The sequence below is a fragment of the Brassica napus genome, chromosome C8 (assembly GCF_020379485.1).
Source record: "Brassica napus cultivar Da-Ae chromosome C8, Da-Ae, whole genome shotgun sequence".
NCBI lineage: Eukaryota > Viridiplantae > Streptophyta > Magnoliopsida > Brassicales > Brassicaceae > Brassica > Brassica napus.
The window spans coordinates 38,408,488-38,436,325 of record NC_063451.1 but is presented as its reverse complement, the minus strand read 5'-3'; the positions used below and the strand labels follow the sequence as shown (position 1 = coordinate 38,436,325).

At 34.5% G+C, this 27,838-nt stretch overlaps 6 protein-coding genes across 6 annotated transcripts; 4 read left to right on the top strand and 2 right to left on the bottom strand.

The window, feature by feature from the left end:
* The first annotated feature begins 6,518 nt into the window (after positions 1-6,518).
* LOC106367975 (probable WRKY transcription factor 70) lies at positions 6,519-8,001 on the top strand. Its single transcript, NM_001316245.1, is given in 3 exon segments — positions 6,519-6,859; positions 7,213-7,314; positions 7,487-8,001. Coding segments are annotated over 3 exon segments (834 nt in total). The 3' UTR covers positions 7,878-8,001.
* A 1,884-nt stretch (positions 8,002-9,885) lies between these two features.
* On the bottom strand, positions 9,886-11,859 carry LOC106364923 (two-component response regulator ARR17). Its single transcript, XM_013804402.3, has 5 exons — positions 10,804-11,859; positions 10,578-10,663; positions 10,386-10,463; positions 10,226-10,299; positions 9,886-10,120 (listed from the first exon to the last, which is right to left on the bottom strand). The coding sequence occupies exons 1-5, from the start codon at positions 10,892-10,894 to the stop codon at positions 10,024-10,026; spliced, it is 426 nt and encodes a 141-aa protein (XP_013659856.2). The 5' UTR covers positions 10,895-11,859; the 3' UTR covers positions 9,886-10,023.
* A 1,974-nt stretch (positions 11,860-13,833) lies between these two features.
* LOC106367974 (probable LRR receptor-like serine/threonine-protein kinase IRK) lies at positions 13,834-17,798 on the top strand. The gene is made up of 3 exons (XM_013807838.3): positions 13,834-13,998; positions 14,159-15,643; positions 16,137-17,798. Exons 2-3 carry the CDS (start codon positions 14,232-14,234, stop codon positions 17,602-17,604), a joined length of 2,880 nt encoding a protein of 959 aa, XP_013663292.2. The 5' UTR covers positions 13,834-13,998; positions 14,159-14,231; the 3' UTR covers positions 17,605-17,798.
* Positions 17,799-20,201: 2,403 nt separating this feature from the next.
* Positions 20,202-21,531, bottom strand: BNAC08G27310D. The gene has a single exon (XM_013807837.3). The coding sequence runs from the start codon at positions 21,028-21,030 to the stop codon at positions 20,353-20,355; it is 678 nt and encodes a 225-aa protein (XP_013663291.2). The 5' UTR covers positions 21,031-21,531; the 3' UTR covers positions 20,202-20,352.
* A 1,075-nt stretch (positions 21,532-22,606) lies between these two features.
* Positions 22,607-24,127, top strand: LOC106367971 (superoxide dismutase [Mn] 2, mitochondrial). The gene is made up of 6 exons (XM_013807836.3): positions 22,607-22,940; positions 23,044-23,090; positions 23,172-23,297; positions 23,420-23,476; positions 23,614-23,691; positions 23,814-24,127. The coding sequence occupies exons 1-6, from the start codon at positions 22,628-22,630 to the stop codon at positions 23,919-23,921; spliced, it is 729 nt and encodes a 242-aa protein (XP_013663290.2). The 5' UTR covers positions 22,607-22,627; the 3' UTR covers positions 23,922-24,127.
* Positions 24,128-26,638: 2,511 nt separating this feature from the next.
* LOC106367970 (40S ribosomal protein S26-3-like) lies at positions 26,639-27,731 on the top strand. Its single transcript, XM_013807835.3, has 5 exons — positions 26,639-26,793; positions 26,878-26,970; positions 27,055-27,139; positions 27,226-27,359; positions 27,489-27,731. Exons 1-5 carry the CDS (start codon positions 26,791-26,793, stop codon positions 27,564-27,566), a joined length of 393 nt encoding a protein of 130 aa, XP_013663289.1. The 5' UTR covers positions 26,639-26,790; the 3' UTR covers positions 27,567-27,731.
* Positions 27,732-27,838: the final 107 nt, after the last annotated feature.

Below are 27,838 nucleotides of genomic sequence, written 5' to 3'. Positions count from 1 at the left end.
TTTTTAAACTGTGGTAGATAATTATTTTCTTATACTTGCACAACTTGTAGATTTACTGGATAGCTAATGAGGATGACAATTAGTCAGCATATCAGATGTTGAATCTTAGCGGATATGTGGGTCTCTGTCCGACATATTCATTGGAAAAATGTTGCTAGATATCGAATTCATGAAGAAAAATTGGAAACTCTTTTAGACGTCCACACATAAGATATGAAATATCAACACATAAGAAATCACTGGTTATTCTCATATCAACCTAATCAATATATTATAATATAAATTATATACAACACGGAAAAACAAAATCCCATACATAAGACTACACAATGCATCAATAACGTACCCGACTCCGCGCTTGTGCGGAGACTATGCCCCTAGTAATTAAAAGACATTTACTTTATATTTTATCTATAGAATATTCATCGTATTGTCTCTTATTAACTGCAAAATAAAATCATGTCCACGTTCCCAAGTATGAATCTTTACATAAATGATATATGTTGATCTTAGCTAAAAGGATTATTTATTTTGCAACTTTTTCAATTAAACCTTATTTTATATATAGTTAAATAATTTTATCAAAATTTTAACAAGAGATGGATAAATTTTTATTTAAATTTATTTATTTAATAATATTAAATATATATTGACTCCGGGAAACTATATTCCTGGATCCGCCATTGTATACGATGGTCCTTTAAATCTTGAATGTTTTTATTTCATATTTAAATATTTAAAAGTAATACAATAATATGAAAAACATATGATTTCCATCATAGATATTTAATAATTCACATAAAGATGCATAAACTAATAAGAATATCATTCAAAACTAAACTACCAAAATCGATGAAATATTGTCCAAACGATGAAAATGACCGTTTTAAAATTGTGTTTCTCGATTTAAAAAAATCAAAGATAAAAAAGTTAATTATTCGTTATAAATGCATTAGTTGACCATTCGTGAAAATAATATTCCAATGCTCATCATTGAACAAAAATATGATATCCTATATATATATATATATATATATATGATTATTGTACTTTTAATAATAATTTTTTAATTTAAATAAATTATATTTTGTGGAAGTTTATAAACATAAGATAGTTGGGGTTAATTGATAATTTTTACAAGTATAAAGTGTTACTAACAATTACTAATTAAATAAAAGTGAAATCATTTTGGAAAATATTTTTTGGAGTACAAAATTGAGTAATACATTATGGTAAAACTCAACTCCATTTTGGTGTTGCACCATTTTTAAATAAAAATAAAGTAATACATTAGAGATGTTCTAAATAAAAACGTTCACAAAGAAAAATCAATGGATTATCTAACGTGTGTGCATGTTTGATCTTTATATTATGAAACCGATTACGATAAGAATACATACATATATATATAATCGACAGTAAAATAAACTTAACCCTTTTTAAATAAACTTAACTTAGAATGGAATGATAATAACATGGAAGAATTTCTGTATGAAAATTGATAGCACAGTTTTTCAGCTTCTAAAATTTTGATTTATATAAAATATATAATACTAGATAAATGAAACTTTCTTAAGAAAATTTATTATTAACTGGCAGAATCATAAGAAACAAAAAAGTATCTGAAACAAACAAAAACCTTCTTTTTGTATTTTAGTATTAAACTTGCATACAACTGTTTTTTTAACTTGCATACCAAAAACTTATTGTTTACCTAACTAGAAAATCTTAGTGGTTTTCCATAAGGACCACTAAAATTATAATAGAAATACTGCGGATCGAAAATATAGTACGCGCTGTAAGTAAGAATAGGAAATTTCATGTTTATATAGTCCTTAACCATGTGTACGTGGTCGGATGGTCAACGCGTTCCGTGGATCTCCAAGAAATCTGAATTCGAATCCGCACCACACCAGATTTCCACAACGCGTGGTCACCGGAGCTTTCACATTCTCTCTCCGGGGAATCGGGGAATGGTTTACCATTTTTTTTGTGTTTTAGAAATTATATAAAGGAATCAAAAGGAAAAATTCGGCTTAAGTTTATCGTGTTAGTTCCCTGATTTTACAACACTGAAGTAAAACTCATGTACCTGCGCAACTGTAAAAAGTGATAAACGTCTACAGATTCACATAGTTTTCTACTGTTTCGTTATCATATTTCCAATCAAAGTAGTTTTTGGTTTATATAAATATCACCATTCAGTCACTGAGTTTACTATAGCCATTCAGTCGTTCTTTACTAAGGATTTCTTCCTAAGGGAGTCAACACAACAATCTTAGCTCTCATTCCTAAGAAGCTTGAGGCGCGTCACATGAGGGACTATCGACCGATTTCATGCTGTAATGTTATCTATAAAGTTATTTCAAAGATTATTGCTAATCGGCTGAAAGAAACTTTACCAGATTTCATTAGCCTCAACCAATCTGCCTTTGTTAAAGACATGTTACTTATGGAAAATCTTCTCCTAGCGACAGAGTTAGTCAAAGATTACCACAAGGATTCAATTTCTCAGCGATGTGCAATCAAGATTGATATTTCAAAAGTGTTTGATTCTGTGCAGTGGACTTTTCTCCTTAACACTCTTGAGGCTATGTGTTTTCCCCCGAAGTTTATTCACTGGATCTTACTGTGTGTCACAACAGCTTCCTTCTCAGTTCAGGTGAACAGAGAACTAGCGGGGGTTTTCAAAAGCGAAAGAGGCCTGCGGCAGGGTTGTGCTCTCTCTTCTTATATATTTGTCATCAGTATGAATGTTCTTTCAAAGCTTCTAGATAAAGCAGCTCTGGAGCGAAAGATTGGATTCCATCCAAAATGCAAGAATCTTGGACTGACCCATTTGAGTTTTGCTGACGATATCCTAGTATTTACTGACGGCAAAATTCGCTCCATTGACAGCATAGTTGCGGTGTTTGATAACTTTGCCAGGATATCAGGCCTTCGTATAAGCATGGAGAAATCGACCATCTACTATGCAGGTGTGCAGGACTCGACTCGCCAAGTAGTCCACTCGCAGTACCAGTTTGAATCAGGTGAACTCCCGGTTCGATATCTCGGGCTTCCTCTCCTTACTAAACGTATGGAAACTCAAGACTATCAGCCTCTTCTTGAACAGATAAGGAAGCGCATCAGTGTTTGGACCAATCATTTTCTATCAATGGCAGGTCGTTTCCAACTAATAGTTTCGGTTCTTATGAGCATAACAAATTTTTGGATGTCTTCCTTTCGACTGCCAGGAGAATGCCTAAAGGAAATAGATCGTCTCTGCTCTGCTTTCTTGTGGTCAGGTCCTACTTTGAATCCTACGAAATCCAAGATTTCATGGGAAATAGTCTGCACGCCAAAGAAAGAAGGGAGACTGGGCTTGCGGCCGTTAAAAGAAGCAAATATGGTCAGCTGTTTGAAGCTGGTGTGGCGGTTAACATCTCAGCGATCTTCACTATGGGTTAAGTGGGTTCAGAAGAATTTAGTTCGGAATGGGAACTTTTGGACAGTGAAAGCAAATACCTCTTCGGGATCTTGGATGTGGCGTAAACTTCTGAAGTATAGAGACAAAGCAAAGGCTCTTCACCGGATGAAAGTTGAAAATGGACTATCAACTTCGTTTTCGTATGACACTTGGACAGATATGGGACCTTTAATTGATCTGGTAGGAGCTAGAGGTTGTATCGAGATGGGCATTTCAGGTACGGCTTCAGTAGCATCTGCTGTAGCTCGACGCAAACGTAATCACCGGATGGATCTCTACAACTTGTTTGAGTCGGCTTTGGAGAATCAAAGGAACCAAATAACAGAAAGAGCATATGTCTCCTTATAGAAACAGAGTGAAGACAACTATCGGGCACAGTTCAGTACCAAAAGAACTTGGCATCTGATTCGAAAAGTACATCCTCAGGTCCAATGGCACTCGGGGATTTGGTTTCAGTATGCAACCCCAAAATATGCTTTCTGCACCTGGTTAGCTACTCACAACAGATTAACCACAGGTGATCGTATGGCTGCTTGGAACAGTGGTATCAACTCTTCGTGTATCTTCTGCAACCAAGTGACTATGACCCGCGACCACATCTTCTTCGAATGTGGTTTCTCTGCGGAAGTGTGATCCCTCTTAACGAAAGGGCTCATACGTACCTGTTTCTCTACAGTTTGGGGTGCTCTTCTCCAACTGAAAATGGACACGACACTGGATTCTAAAACAAGATTCTTGTTGCGGTATATGCTGCAGGTATCGGTTCACTCTATATGGAGGGAGAGAAATGATCGACGTCATGGCGCAACGCCTATGAACCCTGCCTCTTTGGTTAATTAAGATGATTGACAGACAGATTCGTAACTGGTGCCTCACGGTTTCAGCTGCAGGACACAAAAACTATGAAGGCCTGCTGCAGCGCTGGTTTGTTTCAAGGGCTTAGGCTCTGTTATCCGACATATGATCTTCTGTTTTATCTTAAAAGTCAGTAAGATCTAAACAGACACATTTGATGTACAAAAGTTAGTTTTCTTTGAACAAATTTTACAAATATTCAAAAAAATATATATATCACCAATCTTTAGTTAATACTTGGTTAGATGAGCGAGGGCGACTATACCAAGTAGGCATCTTTAAGCGAAGAGAATCCACGGATGTATATATACATACGATGATGCATTAAGATAGTGAGGGACCAGTGAGTCGACTATCAACACCTCTTAAAATAGTTTCTATGATATTACGACAAAAGAAGTAACTTAAATAGATATAAAAATACAAGCTAATATAATCATACCTTTTCGCAACATAACATATGTTCTTTGTTAAAAGAAATTAGGGATTATGTCTAACCAGAGAACCTTTATAAATTAATAATATTGAGACTTTGAAATTTTATTAATTCATAAAAATATTAATTTACAAAAAATTCCTTATTTAGATTTCTTATTTTAAGATATATTTATTCGAAAATAAGAAAAAAAATTGATTTTATTGTACAGACATTAATTGTTATTTTTTGAAATTTGACATTTATATTAATTTTATTATATTATTTGGTGTATATAATATATATTGCATAGAATTTAAATGTTGTTTTAGATAGAATATTACTAAATCTCATCAAAATATATTAAGTGTTAAGAAAATATAAAAATAATTTCATTGTGAATATAAAACAAACCATATAATAATAGATTCTTACTTATATAAAATATGCATACATATAAATTATTAATTTATAATTTTAATGGGACCATATATTTATATGAAAATTTCTAAAAAAATATTATCTTATTATTTTATTGATTTGTGTCAAATTTTGAACCGGTTTAAGTTAGAACCAGTAAAATTTATTAATTTATAGAAATTATTAATTTATCGAGTATTAATTTATAGAGGTTTTACGAAAATGCATCCAAAGTGACTACTACTTTTCAAGAAAAGATTATAAAATAAAGTAGAAAAGTTGAGACGTTTTGCTTTTGAGTTTTGATACGCCGTATTTTATAATTAATGAAGTTACCTGGTAGGCTAGTGTAACTGGAAAGCGAATGAGTTATAGTGTTATACTGTTATAGCAAAAAGTGGATATTACTTTTTATTCATATGATTATTTCAACTTAATCAATACTCTCTCTGTTTCATTATAAGTGTCGTTTTAGGTTTCGGTACACGGATTAAGAAAATAATTAATTTTGTACATTTCCTATAAAAAAACACTATTACCTATACACCTAACCATATTTCAACCAATAGAAAAATAAATTTTGTATAAAATTAATAAATTTTGCATTGAAAATCGAAAACGACACTTATTTTGTAACGAAAAAAATTCTCTAAAACGACACTTAATATGAAACGGAGGGAGTATATATGTAATCACTATTTTACTAGGTCAAATAAGAGTTGGATTCTAACAGAAAATGACATGCAATCAGAGCATGAATAATGGAGGGTTCTTAGGGTGGAGTTCTTAGGGTGAAGTTCTTAGCGGAATATAAGACCATGATTAACCCGGGATTCTTAGAGTGGGGTTCTTAGCGGAAGTTAAGAAACAGTTTCTTAACTTCCGCTAAGAACTTCATCCTAAGAACCCCGGGTTAATCATGCTCTAAGAAACCGTCTCTTAATTTTTTAAAAAACGGTTTCTTATATTCTGCTAAAAACCCCACCCTAAGAACTCTCTGTTAATCATGTTCTCGGTGAAAATGCCAATTTCGATCTAAGGCTGATTAAAACTATGTATTATTCCGTTCCCACTAAGGGACGAGTGACGTGATCGCTCTGTCATTTGGGCTAACGTCACGGGGCTCTCCTAAGCAAATGAAAAAGTGTGGATAAGTTTATTTCACACTCTCTTGTCTTAACCCATCTCTCTCTTCCTTCTCATTTCCTCCCATCTTCCTCTCTCCAAAAAAAAAAAGATCTCATCATTGCAAGTTTCTTATCTCCATTATATTTACACACACTTCTCTTCCCTTTAATCATATCACCCACACCAATAAAGAGAGAAAAACCCTCCAAAAACTCTCTCAATTTCACCAAAATGGATATTGCTAATAATAACAAAGCAATAACGCTAAAAGCTAGGGACCAACTCGTTCAAGGCCGCGAGGTGGCCACTGAGCTTCAGCAACTCCTCTTTCAACATGGGTTGGGTCTTGACTCAGCGGATGATCTGGTGGCTAAAATCTTGGGATCTTTCAATAACTCAATCTCTGCTCTTGATTCCTTAGAACCCGTCTCCTCCTCCTCCTCCTCTCTTGTCACCGCCGTTGAAGGCTCTCAAAATGCTTCCTGCGGCAACGACGGCAAGCTTGAGGATTCCGGTGATAGTCGGAAAAGACTTGGACCCGTTAAGGGTAAAAGAGGATGCTACAAAAGAAAGTAAGTTTAACCCTCTCTCGGTTACCTCTTTTTATTTCCGAGCTAATTATTACATGGTTGTGGTATTAGTAAAAACCATTAGGTTATAATCTTATGTCCCCGTTTTTACTTATTTACCATCACGATAGAGAATTTTTGTATAATCTTTTGTGGTTCTATTTTCTTTTATATATTTATCATACAATGTAAATATCAATCGATTTGGATTCATACCAATGAAGAAGGCGATCATTAAGGATCTAGTGTTGTAGTTGGTCCACAAATAAACAGGATATTTAGCTTATTAGGCCGCAAGAATAATAATTACATAAAAAGCCAAATGTATTTAATTTACTTACAACATTTTTGAGCAGGAAAAGATCGGAGACGTGGACTGTAGAGTCGACCGTACTTGAGGACGCATTTTCATGGAGGAAGTATGGACAAAAGGAGATTCTTAATGCCAAATTCCCAAGGTTATTTTTTACCCATGTTGTATATTCATCCATATATGAGATATTGATATGTGACATGTTGCCGGGATATTATTATACACGAGGCGCATTTATATCTAGAACCTATGTTGTCTGTATTTAAAATATATATACATTTGGTCTAAATTTTTCCTTTTTCATTAATGTTTTGCAGAAGTTACTTTCGGTGCACACATAAATTCACACAAGGGTGCAAGGCAACAAAGCAAGTGCAGAAGCTAGAGCCCGAATCCAAGATGTTCAACATCACATACATAGGAAACCACACGTGTAACACCAAAGAAGTAGCACCCAAGATCAAGCCTTGTGTTCATCATGATGAGATCATTATGCATTCTGAAGATAGTCCTAGTTTGACGACCACGATGAAGGAAGAGGAAGAGAATCATCATCATGGTTCTTCCACTGAGAGTGACTTGCAATTAGTGTGGCAAGAAATATTGGTCTGTGAAGAAGAACATCTTCATCATCATCATGGCGCTATTTATGGGTGTGGTGAAACTAGTGTCAATGGTTTGGATTCCACAGATCTTTGGAGTTGGTAGTGATTTCCGGTTCAGCTGCAATGAGTAGCTCTCTTACCTCGAACCAAGTACGAGTCTAGCTTACATTATTATACAATGGAACATCTATATTTTGTCATCTTGTCTAGAGAAATAATTATCAGGCTTGTAGAATGGAGCATAAATATATTGTCTTCTTCTTCAATGAGTGTATGTATTGTACATATTGTAGGATATGTAATAATACTCTCTACTTTTATACTCTCGTCTCTTTAATTAATATTTCATATTCCCAATCATTTTCACTATTTTTGTTACTATCATTTCGAAAGATCCGTGTACATAATTTTGGTTTTTAGTTTTTAGTTTTTAGTTTTTAACTTTTAGTTTCTAGTTTCTAGTTTTTTGGGTTTTTGTAGATTTTGTTTTTTAAGCTTGAATGATAATTTTTTTCATTTATTTTTCAATATAATAGAGCATTTAATTCTTTTTAATTTTAGTTGTTGTTTTATTTGAATAAACGTATCAAATTATGTTATAATTTTATTTTATAGAAATAATACCTCAATGGTTTTTAATAAAATAAAGAAAATAAAATATAGATAAAATACATAGATTTATTTCATAGAACTAAATATTAAAATTTTATTTTATGTTATTATAGAAATTATATTCTATCATGCAAATTTTATGCGAGTTTTATATAAAATAACATTCATTTGATTATTGGTTTTAAAAAGTAAAATTTTGCCAAAAAAAACTTTGCAGATTTTGGTTTTTGTTCATAAAATGATAAAAAAAAATTTGAAAAACTAATTTCCCTAAACTTTAAGAAATTTATTTGTTAAAACTCATGAATGACTAATAAAGCTTTTTTACAAAAACTGAAGCTAAAATCTAAATTTTGAATGACTTGTCAAGTGTTTTTTAATCTAAAACCAAAATTTATTTTAAAATCTACAAACAATCAACAACTATCAATATGCTTGGAATGTGTCCATCCATAGACTGGGTTGGTCTTGGCCATGTAGAGTAGATTTGTTTAGCCAAAAAGGGCATTGCCCATGGTCGAAGTGATAATGATCAAAAGGTATTTTTAATGAGGTTTCAGAGTACGGATCCCAAAACGTGAAAAACCGGCCCAAGAAAGGCATCTCATCACTCACCAAAATAGCAACAAATGCATAGATCATAGGTGGAAGAGATGTGTAATTTCGTTGCTTTTTGTTTTCACCAATTCCAAAATTTCTAGTAGGGGTGGGCGTGCGGGTACCCGTTCGGGTTCGGTTCGGGTTTATTCGGGTTTTGGGTTTTCGGGGTTAAAGATTTCAGCCCCATTCGGGTATTTTCAAATTTCGGTTCGGGTTCGGTTCGGATCTTTGCGGGTTCGGTTCGGGTTCGGATAACCCATTTAAATGATTTTTAAAATTTTAAAATTCAATATATAGTTTAAATTACTCAAAATCTGTAAATAAAATACTATATTACAAATAAATTTGAATAACATATGTTAGAATACCTAAACTTAACATATAAATTGGTTTGGTTTGAATATTTTGATAGAGAATCAGTAGATATTTCAAGTATTTTTTGGTGTTTTGAGTATATTTTAGCTATTTTAGATATTTACTTTTGACTATTTGTATATATTTTCAAGTATTTTAGACAACTTAAGAGTATCTTATATATTTTGGATGTTTTTAATATACATTAAATCTAAAATAATTAATATATTTAGATATATAAATCTATTTCAGATACATTCGGATACCCGAAATACTTTGGTTTGGGTCGGGTTTGGTTTCGGTTCTCTGGATACCAAAATTTTGAACCCATTCGGATATCTAATCAATTTTGGTTCGGGTTCGGTACTACTTTTTCGGATCGGGTTCGGTTAGGTTCTTCGGATTCGGGTTTTTTGCCCAGCCCTAATTTCTAGTTGGTTTACTTTTTGATTTTGAATTTAGATTCTATCCACTGTTGCTTCGTTGAATTCTAGACTTTTCTTGTAGTCTAAGGTTCCTCACAAAATATAATTATCTGAGAGAGAGAGAGAAAGAGAGATCATTATTGGGTTTTTCACAAATCTATAAATAACAGGAAGTGTCTTTGAGATGACCAAGACGATCTTTGTCATTGTTTAGGAACACAATCTTTTTAAAAAAAAATATTCCATGAGAGCAGATATTCAGCTTCTGCAGTTTAAGAGATGACACTTGAGTTTCTCTACATCCGATAGTTTCAGTGGCTTCTGCATAAACATCTGAGCTCCGCTGGCAAAACATCTGCAAATATCATCAAGAAAATAACAAAATCTTAATTCACCACTGAATCATTAAAAAAAAAACAGAACAAGCAATATGTCATATCGCAAGGAATAAGAAGGTTACTTGTTGATGCGAGTAGGAATGTTCTCTGATGACAATATCACAACAGGTACTTCCTTTAGATTCGACGATTCCTGCTGTCAATTACAAAAGACCAAATAAAATGTTAGGCTCTGAATCTTCTCAAGAAGACTCTTCATTCCTAAGAAAATTTGTTAAACACCTTTACTATCTTGAGCAGCTCAAAACCTGTCATCCCTGGCATACAGTAATCAGTTATGATAAGATTCACCTTAATAACCTGTAAAAATACAACAAAATGTCACAAAGTCATTGGATTTACACAATTGGATCCTCTCTAAACCAATCAAAATGTTGTCCTCTGAGGATTAAATAACTTGAAGATTATTCTTACATTGTTGGTACTTGGTGAATCAGTCTGTTGTGGATCTCCCAAGCCTAAGTACTCCAATGCTCTGATCCCATTTTCTGCTGTTGTCACTGCAAAGAGAAAAAAAATTGTAAATCAGTTTTCAAAATTTAAGAGGTAATGTTACCATAATACTATAACATAGAAGAATCTTGGTTCTTGGAATTTAAAAGGAACAAAAAAATTGGAAGTTTGAGTAAATATAATTTGCCTTTGCAAGAAGAGATTTTGAGGATTCTCTCCACAAGTTTACGGTCAATGAGATTGTCATCTACTGCTAAAACATGGAGCTCTTCCTCCATTGATACTCTGTGCAGTAAAGCAGCTGAGAAAACCTAATGTACAGATAAAGAAAGAGACTATTGAGTATTGACAAATCGAAAAGACTTAGAGTATGAATGTATGAAGATTTTATAATGATTGTAACATTATGTTTTCTATTTATATATGGACATATAGGATAACGGTGTATCAAGAAATGATTTGATATGATTTTATCTTGCTTATAGTTTAAGAAACAAGTTGTGTGTTTTTGTTCTTTGGTATTGATTCTCTGGAAACTGGTAAGAAACTTGGTGTTTATGTCAGTGACAGTGCTTTGTGATCATATACGGTGATAACGAAAATCTAAAAATTAATTTTAATTTTCCTTTTCGTTTGGCTTTTCTAATCGTGGAGATAATGAAGATGCAAATGCTAATCATTTTTATTTCTTTAAAAATGGATCACAAATCTGAATCAGAATCTTGGATTCGAAGTCCCCACGATTCTTATAGTTTTTTTTTTTTAATTTTAAAATATTGGATTACTGGATCATGTATTAATTTTTTCGATTTTACTTGTTGCGAAAACTAGGGGTGGGCATATCGGTTTAGTTTCGGGTTCGGTTTGGGTTCGGTTTGGTTTGGTTAATTTGGGTTTTATAAAACTCAACCCAATTAAAACCACAGTAGCTTTGATTTGGGTTCGGTTTGGGTTTAGTTTGGTTCAGTTTAGTTCGGTTTGGTTTAGATTTAGTTTGGTTTTCTTTAAAAATCTATGAAACAAAAAACAAGCTCGATGACAAAACTCTTAACCACGTCAAAGGAAGAAATACATAATAAGCAATGAGCAGACTATTTGTAATCTAATTAGCGTAACAAAGACTTGTAAGTATTCCAAAACCTATTAACTAAAAGACTATTTGCATCAACCTTTTTGTTTTTATTGATCCTATAATATCTGTTACATAATTTAGAGAAAGAAAATTGGAGAAGATGAACGAAACGAGATGACTACGATTTAGATGCTTATAGTTTTTAGGTTTTGTTTTTAGTACAATCTTTAGGTATTAGGATTATTTGAATCATATTTGGATTTTTTTTTAAATATATGGAAGTTAAGAAAAAATGGAAAACAAAACTTTAACTAAAATTTACAATATGTTTACATATATATATATATTTATAGATAAAAATATATTGGATTATTGGTTTGGTTCGATTTGGTTCGGTTTGAACCCAAACCAAACCAAACCAAACCATTCGGATTGAGTAAAACATGAACCAATTGGGTTATGTAAAGAGCACGGTTTGGTTTGGATCGGTTTAACTTCAGTTGGTTTGGTTTGGATCAGTTCGGTTTGAGTTTTTTGCCCACCCCTAGCGAAAACCTCATATTTTAATACATGATCCGTACTTTATCATAACCCAACATTTTTCGCAAATCTTTTGACTTTTAAGGGCCACTTGACATAAGGCCTGAATAATCACCCGAGGCCTTTTTCTTACACATAGTGCTAAGCCTTATTTGATTTCTCTATAGGCCTTAATAATTAGCCGAACCCATTAAGCCCACATCTCCTAGATAGGCATCTCTAATGGGAGCTAGACCCATCTTATCAAAATTATTTATTTACCTACCGATCAACACCATTGAGAATAAAGAAATTCTGGAAACTGCAGAACAAATTCATTTTCTATCTTTAAATGGTTGGTTCTAAATGCCAATCCTGTTATGACAGATGAAGTTTCCAGTAAGAAAATAAATATGGACATAAATACTAGCATACACCAAGAAAGAGTAAACAATATAGATGGGAAAGTGCAAGAATAGTAAATGTGAATTATCTATGTTCGGCTCACTCACACTGCCCAAAAAACTTCCTTCAAAGCTCTGGAAATTGACCCTCAACTTTATGTTTTAAAATAGCCTCTTTGTTAAAATGTGAATAGAAACAAATAGTAAATTCCAAAATCTCCATGATGGGTTGTTTTCTCTCCATAGGGAAAAGAGTTCTTTTCCATTTTCCACTGTAATCTTTTTAAATAAATAGTTTTACTGTCAAAAGGAATATTAAAATTCAAACATCGGCATGGAGAAAGAGACCGAAGTCTGGTAACCTGTCTTGACGCGGACCAAATCTCACACATGAAGAGAACTAGAGAAGACTACAATAAAATAGTTCCAAGTGCATTATATTGTTTTATAATTCACTCCTGTTCTATTATTTGTCTTTCTAACTGTTTTATTTTGTGGCACTAAGTGTTTAACACTTAGTTATTCAACCGCATTTCAATCTGTAATAAGTTTCATATAATGGATGATTCTTTGCACAAAAAGAAGATCCCAGATCAACATGTGTTCTTCCTCCAAGTCAACCACAAATCCTTAGGGTTTATGATATATATAAAAAAACATGGTTTAATTTTATCCACCGTTTACATTGTCGGCTTTTGTAGGACGTTGCAAACAAATTAATGTAGTATAGTTGTTGCAATTATTAATGTAACAACTAACAATAGATTTCTAACACCACCAAAAATTAGTTTCCAGGTCACCATCCTCACCAGCTTACTGTAATGTTTTTTCTTCAAAACAAAAAAAAAAAATTATAGTGGCCATTTTACCACTGTCTTTTTCATCATATTGCCCAAAATGCTCATTCACTGCATGAAAAATAGCACAACCGTAATCACATTATTATGTGAAAGATTGATTTTTAGCTAGTTGAATCAAAACCAAGAAGGTTTAGACTTTAGAGCATGTGTATCCCATTAAAGAAAGTTCTACTATTTAGCCATGTTATTTCAGTTTTCATTATGAGTTGGCCAATCATTATGCCAAGTCATATCATCAAGACCCAACAATATGAATCCACGTGTCAATTCGAGTTAATGAGTCCACCCACCTTCCTCGGGCCCCACGTCCATCTAAACTGGGACCCACTCTCTCTTCTTTACAGCTCGTTGATAAATGCAGCTTTTAATTACACAGCCTTTCCCCTTTCTCTTTCACTCTGCTCTGCTTTTCCTTTGTTTCTTTTATTTGCTTCCTCTCTCTCCTCACAAATTCATCCCCAGAACGTTCGACAAGAAGCTCCTCTCTTGAATTCTGCATTCTCCTTCGCCGGTAAAGCTTCCCCTGAGTAAGTCAAAACTTACTGAAACTACGTCGTTTTTTTGTCTTTTACTTCCCTGTAGAAAATGTAGCCGTTGTGTTAAAGATCTTTGTTGTTTACTTCTAACCAAATCTCAACCAACAAAGCTTACTCCTTTTTAATCAATTTTGTTTCTTTCTGATTCCAGCTCGAGATTACCCAGAAAATGAAGTTCTCCAGCAACTAAAGTCAGCACATTTTGAGAAGTTAGCGGTTAAACGATGAATAAAGTTTCGATTTTTACAATCCTTTTCCTGTCGGTGGCCTTGGCTTTTCCACCTCCGGCGAGATCTCTAGACCCGCCGCTAAACGACGACGTTTTGGGCCTCGTTGCGTTCAAGTCCGACTTGCGAGATCCGGACCAAAAGCTCGCGTCTTGGAACGAAGACGACTACACTCCTTGCGCCTGGAACGGAGTCAAGTGCCACCCGCGGACGAATCGCGTCACCGAGCTAACCCTCGACGGGTTCTCTCTCTCCGGTCGTATAGGCCGCGGACTGCTCCAGCTCCAGTCTCTTCACAAGCTCTCTCTCTCCAACAACAACCTCACCGGAACCGTTAACCCCAACTTGATTTCGAGTCTCGTGAGCCTCAAAGTTGTCGACTTGAGCGGTAACGGGCTTTCCGGTTCGCTTCCCGATGGGTTTTTCCGACAATGTGGGTCGTTAAGGGCCTTTTCCCTGGCCGAGAACAAGCTTACCGGGAAGATACCGGTTAGTGTTGGGTCGTGTTCGTCTCTCGCTTCTTTGAACTTGTCTTCGAATGGATTCTCTGGTTCGATGCCCTTGGGGATTTGGAGTTTGAACACTCTTAGGTCTCTTGATTTGTCGAGGAATGAGTTGGAAGGAGAGTTTGGGACGAAGATAGGGAGGCTGAACAACTTGCGAGCGATTGATTTGAGTAGGAACAGGTTGTCTGGTCCCATCCCTAGCGAGATTGGGAGCTGTATGTTGCTCAAGAGTGTTGATCTCAGTGAGAACTCTCTGTCAGGGAACTTGCCAGATACGTTTCAGCAGCTGAGTTTGTGTTATTATCTTAACTTGGGGAAGAATCTGCTAGAAGGTGAAGTTCCTAAGTGGATTGGTGAGATGAGGAGTCTTGAAAGTTTGGATCTTTCGATGAATAAGTTCTCAGGGGAGGTTCCAGTCTCCATTGGTAATCTTCTGCGGCTGAAAGTTCTCAACTTTTCTGGTAACGGGTTTATTGGTAGCTTGCCTGAGTCTACAGGGAACTGTATCAACCTCATGGCATTGGATGTTAGTGGGAATTCACTGACCGGGAAGCTCCCGGTTTGGTTATTTCAAGATGGTAACTCCACTGGAGGTGTCAAGAAGATTCAGGTGTTGGATTTGTCAAGCAATTCTTTCTCTGGTGTGATTGGAGCTGGTTTTAGGGGTCTTAGGGACTTGCAGGGTTTGAATCTGTCGAGAAACTCTCTTACTGGTCCTATACCTAGTACCATTGGGGATCTAAAGCATTTGGGAGTCCTGGATTTGAGTCACAATCAGCTTAATGGTACAGTTCCTAGAGAAACCGGTGGAGCTTTTTCTTTGGAAAAGCTGAGACTTGAAAACAACATGTTGGATGGAACTATCCCTTCTTCCATCAAGAACTGCAGCTCACTTCAGTCTTTGTAAGTCTCCTTTTGCTTTAAGTTGTGTTCAGTTATACGTTTCTTGTCTCCTTACTCAGAGGCCTGCGGATTTTGTCCGAACCAGCTCAACCGAACCAAAATTTTCGGTTTTCGGTTCAGTTATGGTCTTGAGTTCGATTTAGTTTGGTAGGGTTTTGAAAAATGATTTGGTTTTAGATTTTCAAAATAACCCCCTAAATAACTAATAGAACATTATCAAATTAAACCAAATTAATTGAAATTAACCTAATATATCCGATTTTTAAAGAAAATAATACTGAATTCTAACTGAAAACCAAAATAGGTTATTTTAGAAAATAAAATTAAAAACCAAAACTAACCAAAAGCGAACTGAAACTGTTTTTTTTTTTGGTTCACTTCGGTGGGATTGTGGCTGCACCGAAATAAACCAAAACCTGAAAATATCCGAACCGAAAGATCGGAATGAACTGAAACAGCAGTCCTAATGAGTCTGACATGTTTATGTCAACAGGATCCTGTCACACAACAAGCTCCAAGGCGCAATTCCACCAGAGATGGCAAGACTCACAAACCTCCAAGAAGTGGACTTATCATTCAACGAACTAACCGGAACCCTTCCTAAACAGTTAGCTAACCTCGGTTACCTCCACACCTTCAACATATCTCACAACCGTCTCTCCGGAGAGCTCCCAGCAGGCGGACTCTTCAACGGCATCTCCCCTGATTCCGTCTCAGGAAACCAAGGAATCTGCGGTGCCGTTGTCAACAAGTCATGCCCCGCCGTCTCGCCTAAACCGATCGTCTTGAATCCCAACGCAACTTTTGATCCTGACTCCGGTGAAGCGACGCCTCTTGGTGCTGTCGGTCACAAAAGAATACTACTTAGTATTTCTTCCTTGATAGCCATCAGTGCTGCTGCGGCCATTGTGGTTGGTGTGATAGCCATCACGGTGCTTAACCTGAGAGTGAGGGCTACAACGGTTTCAAGATCAGCTGTACCGATCGCTTTCTCTGGAGGAGATGACTTCAGCAGATCTCCCACGACTGATAGCAACTCAGGGAAGCTTGTTATGTTCTCTGGTGAACCTGATTTCAGCACTGGGACACATGCTTTGCTTAACAAAGACTGTGAGCTAGGGAGAGGCGGGTTTGGAGCTGTGTACAGAACAGTTATCAGAGATGAGTATCCTGTGGCTATCAAGAAGCTCACTGTCTCGAGTCTTGTCAAGTCGCAGGAAGAGTTTGAGAGAGAGGTGAAGAAGCTTGGGAAGCTCAGACATACTAATCTTGTTAAGCTCGAAGGCTATTACTGGACAACGTCTCTTCAGCTACTTATCTACGAGTTCCTCTCTGGTGGGAGTTTATACAAACACTTGCACGAAGCACCGGGAGGTAGCAGTACCCTTTCGTGGAACGATCGGTTCAATGTGATCCTCGGTACAGCGAAATGCTTAGCTTACTTGCACCAGTCAAACATCATCCACTACAACATCAAATCGAGCAACGTCTTGCTTGACAGCTCTGGCGAGCCTAAAGTGGGAGACTACGGGTTAGCGAGGCTGTTGCCGATGCTAGACAGGTACGTCCTGAGCAGCAAGATACAGAGTGCGTTGGGATACATGGCTCCGGAGTTTGCTTGCAGAACGGTGAAGATCACAGAGAAATGCGATGTGTATGGGTTCGGAGTGTTGGTTCTTGAAGTGGTTACGGGCAAGAAGCCTGTGGAGTATATGGAAGATGATGTTGTGGTTCTTTGCGATATGGTGAGAGAGGCACTTGAAGATGGAAGAGCAGAGGAATGTATTGATCTGAGGCTGCAGGGGAAGTTTCCTGTAGAGGAAGCTGTTGCTGTGATAAAGCTAGGACTGATTTGCACTTCTCAGGTTCCATCGAGTAGACCGCATATGGGAGAAGCTGTTAACATATTGAGAATGATCAGGTGTCCTTCAGGAAGCTCAGACGAGTTGGGATCGAGTTGAAATTTTATTTTTAAAAATTAAGCTAACTTGTTTTGTAAGAGAGATCCCTTGTGTTGTGTGTGTTGTTTTTTGATAATCAGTTGTGTGTTTTTCTTTATGTATGTTAGCTTCGTTTCAAATGTGGTGTAGCTTCTTATGTGTTTATTTGTTGTTCTTTATAACAATTTAGGTTTTCAATCGGATTTGTTAAGACTCTTTTGATTGAAAAGTTAAATTATTAAAGAAGGAAACAAAGCTTGTGGTCTTACATTTAATGTGTTACTTTCTATTACCATTAACTTGTGAGATACGCAAATAAAAAAGTTAGGGTAATCAAAATAAAAGCAATGTTGAACAAATAGCTAGTCGACAATTAGACGCTTTATAGGAAACTATTGATTATATGGATGCATAAACCAAATTTTGATGCTTAGATTGATTTTTTTTTTTGAATCGTTTTGCTTATGTCTAATTTGCCCCTTAGGCGCCTTCTAAGCCGTTGGATAAAAGCAAAAGATCAAGAAATAATGTGGCTATGGTTGGTGTGATGGTGCTGTCTGAATTAAAATTAAATTAGTATTCCCTCCGTTTCATAATATAATTAGTTTTGGCTAAAAGCGCAAAGATTAAGAAAATTATTATGTTTTTAAAAAATATTTTATAATAAATAGGTTAGATATAATTTAACTAATAAAAAATAAGTCTATTTAATTTGATTGGTCACACTGTATTCAATAAATGTAAAAGTTACATAGAAATACGAAAACTGCTTATATTTTGAAACAAAAATATTTCACTAAAACTACTTACAATATCAAAAGTAGGGAGTAATAAGAAGCTTCATTTGTTGTAACAACCATGTGCATGGGACTATGCAAAAAGACACATCGAGTTAATGAGTCTGAAACTTTCTTAAATGGATTTATGAAAATCGAGGAAACGTCTCAAGAAGTGGTATTGTAATAAAATACACAATATAAGAACCCTAGTTTCGATGGCCAAGAAAAAGAGGACTTGAGGCGTGCCATTGTGTGAACCAGACCCACGTTCTTTTCTTTTCTTTCTCGATGTTGAGAAAGAAAGAGATTCATGAAATCGAAGTATGTACTACTCCCTCTGTTACTACTACCTCCGTTCCCGAAAGTAAGATGTTTTAGATTTTTTTCTTGTTCCACAAAGATAAATTTTCTATATTGTTAAGGTACTTTTTTATACTTTTGAGAAACATTAATTGAGAATATTTGAATTGATTAAATTTCATTGGTGAAAAGTTATTGGAAAGTGCATAATAAAGTAAAAAATAAATTAAATTATAAATATTTATTAAATTCTTAATAAACGTGCATACTCTATAAAATCTTACTTTCAGGAACAGAGGGAGTATGTTTATGTTCCTGAAAATAGGATTTTTTATATTTATTTTTTGTTCTAAAATGATAGATTTTTAAAAATTTTAAGATACTTTTAGTAGTTAATGTTGAAAAATTGTATACTTTTAAGAAACATTAATTAAAATATTTGAATTAGTTGAATACTATTGGTTGATATTTATTGGAAAATGTATAGTAAAATAAATAATAAATTCAATTATAAATATTTATTATATTCTTAATATGCGTGAATACTCTAGTTTAGAATCTCAACAAAAGAATAGAAGACACCGATGTGTTTGCTACATTTATGTTGTCAGTAGCAAAAAACAGAGCCTAGGTAATTTGCAAAAATTTCCAGTTTTTTTTGTCGGTAAGTAAGAAATTCAACTATAGCATTAAATTGAGATGGTATCCAATGTTTTGACTTTCGTAGCCAATTTCTAACCTTTTTTCCATTTAAAATGAAACATGAACAACGTTAGTTAGGATCTAGGTTACGATTAGGAGACATTTATTTATTTACTTTCTTATACTAAACACAAATTGTATGTATTTATCAATGTTTTAGGTAAGATTTTGACATGTTTTTCCTCTCTTTTTTCTGTTGAAACACAAAATAACTTATAATGCTAATACTACATTACACTGACCATGGTCCACGTAATTTTTAGCGAAAGACTGAATAACTTAAAACTGATCGACGTGTGTAGTCTGATAAAGTATGGTGACTTGGAGACGTGTGTGATTGTGAGCTGTGGATTGGGAAAAGAACCTCAAGTATTATCATTATCAGTATCACTACTACTTTTCGTTAAAGCTTGTAATATTAGCCCAAATATAAACCTAAAGAGAAAAAAGTAGCCCAGATGAATAAATGTCTCAATACGATATGTATTTATGGGCCTATAATATAAACCCATCATCAAAATATCCGCGTTAAAAGTACAGGAGTCCCATACGTGGTTAGTCTTAACTTGACTGTTGGAAAAGTGGTACTATTGGCTTTGAACTAAATCAAATGCTGACCTCTTTCAAGGTGATGATCTCACTTTATCCAGTTTGTAAAATATCCAAGGTAATTTACCCCTTACGGCCTTTGGGTAAAGTATGATTGGTAGTTTTCATTTTCAATCCAATCCATCCGCTCCTTTAGCTAGTAACAAAACATGAAAATACAATTTCTTCTTGATCAAATCAAGCCCGAATACCAAAGAATTTGACCACTACTTAAATCACCAATCCAAGTTTCTGAAAAATGTTGAAAGATTAATGTATATGCTGTAACAATAACAAAGGTACTTTGATCATCTATAAGGGTTTTTATAATTCAAACCCAAAGAGAATAATTACACGATCTTAGCCTTCAAATAAGGAACCATGAAACCTAGAGTTTGATTCATTGACCAGTCTGCACCAACCAGGAGTTATTCAACTGTGACAAAGCCGTCTCCCTAAAACTCTTCACCTTCACCAAGCAAAAATGTGTGCAAACCGTCCCCATACCCGACCCAACCCGGGTCGTTTTCAACAGGTAGCAAACCGGTCCACAATCCGTTCCTCTTCCCTGCGCCACTATCCCCCAAGCGCTTGTTGCACCTTCTCCACCGTTGAATCCACCGTGATCATCTCCTTCATCGTCATCTAGCTTCTCCACGAAGATCACTCCCTCCGGCGTCCTCTCCTCTCCTCTACCCCACCTTCCTACCATCGCCTTCCAATCCTCCGCCTCCGGATTCTTCGCCGTCGTACTCAAGCCTCCGTTCGCCTCCGCGTACAAGTGCACCAACAACGGCGACTCTCTCAGATTCTTCACGATCTCAACAACCGAAGCCCTCAGCCACTCCTCGATCTTTTCTCGCGACACAACCGATCCGCCGCGTTTCCTTTCGCCGATCTTCACCGGCGGCGCCATATCAGCCATTGACATCGTCATCGAAATCTTCCCAGACTCTACCCAACTCCGTCGATTAATCACCGGAGCAACACACGGAGATCGAACGGTGACAGTTCGCCGATCAGAACGAACGGCACGTGCGCGTCCTCCTCTTCCTCCGCCGCAACAAATACTCGCCATCTCCGTTTACACAAACGAAACAATAATGCAGATAGAGAGACACTCGATGATGATGCAATCGAATTGGAGATTGCTTCACGTTATGAATCTGTTATGTAGATTCCCTTAAAATCTATTACAGAACCTAATCACACCAATGGTTGTGTTTCTATATACGTTATACTGACTCAGCCACACACACAACCAATGGCAATCATGTGTTAATATATACAGTATTAATATTATTATTATATTTTTGACTTTTTTTCTTCCGACATGGGTTGTGTAAGTTGTTTGATTGGACGGCTGAGATTAATAGATCATCGAAATCTCGTTTTACTTATTCTTCATGCTTCATGCAAAATCAAGTAGGTGATAATTTGCTGGAAACTTTTCACGAAAGAGACACGATAAAGATGTCATAGCAGCCGTTGATCAAAATTGGACGGCTGTGACTACGTGAAGTTGATAATGGGCAAGGAGAACGTGGCGACGCGGTTTAGCTATGTGCATGGCTTGCGCAGCCACGCGCTGATACAGCATTTATATTTCGGTGACCTCGTGTCATCCACGTCATTTCCTAATTTACGCATTTGGATGTGCCACGTGGGAATCCGAGTTGTACCATCCATTATTAGATCATCATTAACCCTAATCTTTTAAGCGGAGTTTTTAACTTCGGCTAAGAAAGAGTTTTTAACTTTTCTTAGTTAAAAGCACCGTTTCTTAGCTGAAAATTCTAAAAAAAAAAACAAAAAACAAAAAAACAAAAAAATGACAAATCATGAGTTAAGAATCCTGGCTAAGAGACCGGGGCTAATCATGTCCTTAAACCATGATTAACCCGGTTCTTAGGATGAGATTATTAGCTTCGGTTAAGATCCGTTTTTTAGCTTTTAACTAAGAAAAACTAAAAACTGTCTATTAAATAAGAGATATAAGAGCCGGCTCTTAACCGAAAAATGTAAAAAATAAATTAAAAAAAATAAAAAATGTGTCAAATCATAAGTTAAGAACCCCGCTTTTTGATTTTTTTAAAAAAGGTTTGGGCTTTGCCTCGTCTAATTTCCGTGACACATTTTTTCATCGTGAGCATGTGGTGGATATATCCTGATTAAGGTGTGAATAAAATATGGGAATTATGCCTGTTAGTTACGTTTAAAAATTGAAAATTAAATTTTATTAACATGTTTAGTGTACACTTTTGTTTTAGGGTGTACTTTTGAGATTTATAATGGAAGATTTCGGCACAGATTACAGAAAATAGACGACGTGAATGAAATAAACGGTCTGATCGAATGGTAAGATACTTTGATCTTTTGCATGTAAGGATTGTAACATTTGACTGAGGTTTGGATTTATATAACATAGCGGGATCAAGTTTTAGTTTTCTCGTGCTAAACCACACACAACGACAAAGCGCACACACACAACAACAACACCATAAAGAATAGTCGTAACGTAACGTTGCGACACAAATCTAGCAACTGTGCACAACACCTAGATATATAAAGCCTTAGAGTTTGACAAGTGGATCAGTCAAAGGTTACGTGTCTTGACATCCTTTATATAAATCCATCCCTCGCTTCATATCAAGTGTGTATATATACATAAAACCATGAGCATCGTTGTTTCTATCATCGTCCTTACTGTTTTCGCGATGAGCATTGACGTTGGAACAGGAAAAAGTACCACCATGGACCCGTGTCTTGAGTCGATGAAGACCGCTTCACTTCCTGATCTTCCCTACGCTTACGATGCACTAGAGCCAGCAATCAGCGAGGAGATCATGCGGTTGCACCACCAGAAACACCACCAGACTTACGTTACTAATTACAACAAAGCCCTCGAACATCTCCGCTCCGCCTTGGCCGATGGTGATCACTCCTCCGTCGTCAAACTTCAGAGCCAAATCAAGTTCAACGGCGGAGGTAAAGACCAGCTCAGAACCCTATTATCTTTACATCAGCTGCTCCGTGCTTGTTGATCTTAAGGAATTTGACTGATTGCGGTTTACCTCTTTACTTGTCGTAGGTCACGTTAACCATGCAATCTTCTGGAAAAACCTAGCCCCTGTTCATGTACGAATACCTTTCTTGTTCGCCACTCTATTGTTTTGTGATAGTTTCTTTTTTCTCTAACGGGTTAATTCGAATATGTAGGAAGGAGGTGGTAAGCCACCGCACGATCCTTTGTCTTCGGCTATAGATGCTCATTTTGGCTCCTTAGAAGAATTAATGCAAAAGATGAACACCGAAGGTGCTGCTGTGCAGGGATCTGGATGGGTGGTAGGCGTTTTGTTAAAGTCTCTCATCAGCTTGTTAAAAGTTTATTTGATAGATTGAATTGTTTTATACTCTTTTGGTGAATAATTCATAACGCAAAACGTGTGTGTGTTCCTTTGTTCTAGTGGTTTGGACTAGACAAAGAGCTAAAGAGACTTGTCGTTGAGACCACAGCTAATCAGGTAGTTCAATATAATAAAGCTGATTATTTAGTAAACAATATAACATATCACAAGAATTTTTTTTAATATATAATTTGATATATCACAAGAATTTAAAAAAGAAAACAGAGAAAAACTGATAGAAATAAAAATTGTAGGATCCATTGGTGACTAAAGGATCACACCTGGTTCCTCTTGTCGGAATAGACGTATGGGAGCACGCCTACTATCCACAGGTACTCAACTAACTTTTATAATTCTTTGAAATATAGTAATACTATAACTTATTGGTGGGTAGCTAACAACGAATGACACAACTAATATAAAGTTTTCATCAATTGGTGTGGGTTATGTATAGTACAAAAATGCAAGAGCAGAGTACTTGAAGAACATATGGACTGTGATCAACTGGAAATACGCTTCGGACATATTCGTGAAGCACAACCGAGATCTAAACGAGTTTTAGATGAAATAACACGTGTGTATATATGTGTGTATATAAAATATGTTGATAGAGTTGGTCGTTTTTTTCCAAAAAGTTTCGTTACTATAGAACTGAATGCTTTGGTGGTTTTAGTAGTAAAACTCAAATAAATGTCATGTACCTTGGAATAAAATAACGTTGTGATACGGATGTTAAAGGTTTTAGGAATCTAATTTGTTTTCCTTGTCATAGCTCTGCATATTTCAAATGCCACTTAATAGTGAGTGTTCAATTTTTACCGAATCAATTTAAACTGGACCGAAATAATCGATTCAAAAATAGAAAAAGTAGTATGGATTCTGTAATACAGAATTAAATCAAACGGATGTAATTTTTTAAAAACTTTTAGTATATGAATATAATTTGGTATATAAAACCAAAAAGACCGAATAACTAAAATATATTAGTATATTTATATGTAAATTTTATAATAAAATTAATAATATATACATATTTTTTTTGGTTAATATGATATTCGTAATTAAAATATGACATTCGTAATTAAATCAAACGGATGTAATTTTTAAAAAACTTTTAGTATATGAATATAATTTGGTATATAAAACCAAAAAGACCGAATAATTAAAATATATTAGTATATTTATCTGTAAATTTTATAATAAAATTAATAATATATACATTTTTTTTGGTTAATATGACATTCGTAATTAAAATATTGACTTTTATAGAAGTTGTTTAAACTTAAAAAGGTTATTTTGTTTTTTTTTTTCATTTTTTCAGATTAAATAAAGCATAAATTTTTATTTTCATTGGTAAATATTCAATGCTAAAATATATTTATTAAATAATATTATGATATTATTATTTATTTATTTAAAGATTTTAATAAAACAGAAAATATGATGGTTAAAATTAGAGTAAGGAATATATATTTATGTTTTAATAAATCTCATTTTTAATAAACTAAAATTTGTTATAAAAGATAAATATAATTACAGTTTTTGTTATAAATCGAAAAAACAGAAAATCAATAGTATATAAATCGAACTAAACTAAATTTCATATAGTTCTAACATAGTATCTAATTTTTATAAACTGAAATATCAAAAAAATGGAAAAAAAAACTGGTCTGAAACTATAAAATCCAGCCTGAGTATGCCTAGTCATCACGAAAGTTGATATAATAGCACATACAGTAGTTTTAAAATGATGGTTGTATTTGTAAATTTTGAAAAAAAAAAACATAAGCAAAAACTAAATAGAATAACTAGTATTTTGTTGACAAAAAATAGTATTTTTAAATCCACGTTCGTAATAAATTATTAAATTATAACAAAAACTAGATTTGAACCTGCACATACGTGTAGATATATGTTTGTTTTTAAAATAACATTTAAAATATAAAATAAATTATAAAGATATATATTTAATACCAATTTTATGTATATAATATTATTTTAAAAATTTTATATTTGTTGAAATTTGTTTTTGATAAAGTTGTACTAATCTTATATTAATCACTTATGCAACATCATATTAATATTTAATTTTAAACATTAGTTTTATATGGATTATTACAAATTTTAAAGATTATTTTTTCATTCTCTTCCTTTTCATATTAATTTTTTTTGCTTAAAATTGAGGGCAAATCTCCAAAATAGCACATTTCTAAGTTTATATCACAAAAATAGCACTCAAAAACTAAAATGACCAAAATAGCATTTTATCTTTTGAAAATTTTAATTTTTTTATTTTTCAAAATTTGAAATCTTATCCCAAAACCTCATTTCTCAACTCTAAACCCTAAACCCTAAACCCTAAACCCTAAACCTTAAACTCTAAACCCTAAACCCTAAACCCTAAACCCTAAAACCTAAATCCTAAACCCCACCTTTTAACTCTAAACCATAAGTTTGTGACTTTTGATAAAACATTAAGTGCTATTTTTGTGATTTTTGACCTTGAGTGCTAGTTTGGGAACAAAAACTTGATTTAGTGCTATTTTTGTCTTTTTCTCTAAAATTTAATATTATATATTTTAAATATAATTTTATTTAATATAATATATTTAAGTTTGGGGTTTTTATTTTTACTACAAACATTAAACATAAAATGTTTCAACCAATAATAATTATTTATTTTGTTTTATATAAAAATTAAAAAAAATATAATTGTTTATACTGAATATGATAAACAATAAAAAAATAATTGCATAATGGAAATAATCTTTGGCTTTTTTTAAGGAATCCTCTATTGTTTAGATGTATATTGTTTCTGTTTGGAAAATATCATATATGCATAAATTTAGGATATTTAGTTTAGTTTCTAATATAAATTTTTGTATGGTAGATAAAAAATATAATCATAAATTAATAGATTAGATATAAGTTTCAAATGATGTAAAAGAGATGAAAACTGATTTTAAATCATATATTTACTTCTTCTGTTTTTTAATATAAGCTCTTTTAGAATTGTGCATATAGATTAAGAAAATCATTAACTTTTTATATTTTTTAAACAAAACATCATTAATTATTTATCTAACTACAAATCAACCAATAATAAAATAAAAAGTATATTATCATTGGTCATATAACATTAAGTGTTAATAAATTTTACATAAAAAACTAAAAACGTCATATAATGTAAAACGACTTATATTAAGAAACGGAAGGAGTATTTTTTTACAATGCATAACTTTCAAGCCAAGCCCGGGCTTAGACTTAAGGACCAAACACTTTTATCAAGGCCCCATTCTAATAAAAACCTAAAACGGCACGCAGTGCGTGCATATATATAAGGATCAATTATAGGGTTGATTTTTCCGCCCGTCGCCGGAACGAAGGAAAGAAGAGATCGCACTAGAGGCTTGAAACTCTTTGCTTGCAGCATGGCAAGTCTTCCTGTTCTTTGATAGATTAATCGTTTGTAACAAGCTTGCATTGGGTAAGAATCCGTGGTTTGTCTATTTGTGCAGACTTTCAAGCGTAGAAACGGTGGCAGGAACAAGCACAACCGTGGTCATGTGAACCCCATTAGGTGTTCCAACTGCGGGAAATGCTGCCCCAAGGTTGGTTCCATCTCTTGTTGATTCGTTCTCCGAAGCTAGATTTGTCTGAAAGTTTGATCTAATGTTCAGTTCATCTGTTGATAGGATAAGGCAATTAAGAGATTCCTTGTCAGGAACATTGTTGAACAAGCTGCTATCAGAGATGTTCAAGAAGCCAGTGTTTACGATGGTATGTTGTTGAATAGCTTTCATTTTTCACTTACCCTGTGTTTTAGATTGTCGTTGAATTAATGTGATTTGTCTTTGTATTGTTAGGTTACACTCTCCCAAAGTTGTACGCCAAGATGCAATATTGTGTTTCATGCGCTATCCACTCACACGTTGTGAGAGTCCGATCCCGCACCAACCGTAGGGTTCGTACCCCACCTCCTCGTTTTGCTAGACGCAAGGTAACCTCCAAACACGATTAAACATTCAGTTCTGATAATATCAGTAATTAGATCAAAATGTGTCTGTTTTGCTTTTTATTATGGTTAGAATTATTTGTATCGTTGAAAATGAAAATGATGGATTTTCAGGAGGATACTCCCAAGCCGGGACAACCTGGTCAGCCCCCTCGCCCTGCTGGTGGTGCCCCTGCTGCTCCTCGTGCTTAAAAGACTGCAAGAAGCTGGCAACTCAAACACCTTTATATTATAGTTTCAGTCTCTTCTTTGTCCGAAAATTTTGAACATGTTTTCTTCATTTGGTTAAAGATGTTTTTTGTCATGTGGAGCTTTGAATGCTTTGATATTATTTATCAGTTCATTTTGACATTAGCATTTCCTCTCTTATCCAATTCACTTGCAAATGAATACCTCTTTCCAGAGAAATTTATGAATCCCCTACCAGGTTACCACTGATTTTCTAGTCTTGTTTTATAGCGAAC

Coding starts and splice junctions, on each gene's coding strand:
- LOC106364923 (XM_013804402.3), bottom strand. CDS start 10,894: ATGGAGGAAGAGCTCCATGTTTTAGCAGTAGATGACAATCTCATTGAC. Junction 10,300..10,385: donor AGCTGCTCAAGATAGTAAAG/GTGTTTAACAAA, acceptor TGTAATTGACAG/CAGGAATCGTCGAATCTAAA. Junction 10,121..10,225: donor ATTCCTACTCGCATCAACAA/GTAACCTTCTTA, acceptor TGATATTTGCAG/ATGTTTTGCCAGCGGAGCTC.
- LOC106367974 (XM_013807838.3), top strand. CDS start 14,232: ATGAATAAAGTTTCGATTTTTACAATCCTTTTCCTGTCGGTGGCCTTG. Junction 15,644..16,136: donor TGCAGCTCACTTCAGTCTTT/GTAAGTCTCCTT, acceptor TTATGTCAACAG/GATCCTGTCACACAACAAGC.
- BNAC08G27310D (XM_013807837.3), bottom strand. CDS start 21,030: ATGGCGAGTATTTGTTGCGGCGGAGGAAGAGGAGGACGCGCACGTGCC.
- LOC106367971 (XM_013807836.3), top strand. CDS start 22,628: ATGAGCATCGTTGTTTCTATCATCGTCCTTACTGTTTTCGCGATGAGC. Junction 22,941..23,043: donor AATCAAGTTCAACGGCGGAG/GTAAAGACCAGC, acceptor TACTTGTCGTAG/GTCACGTTAACCATGCAATC. Junction 23,477..23,613: donor TTGAGACCACAGCTAATCAG/GTAGTTCAATAT, acceptor TAAAAATTGTAG/GATCCATTGGTGACTAAAGG.
- LOC106367970 (XM_013807835.3), top strand. Junction 26,971..27,054: donor GCGGGAAATGCTGCCCCAAG/GTTGGTTCCATC, acceptor ATCTGTTGATAG/GATAAGGCAATTAAGAGATT. Junction 27,360..27,488: donor CTCGTTTTGCTAGACGCAAG/GTAACCTCCAAA, acceptor ATGGATTTTCAG/GAGGATACTCCCAAGCCGGG.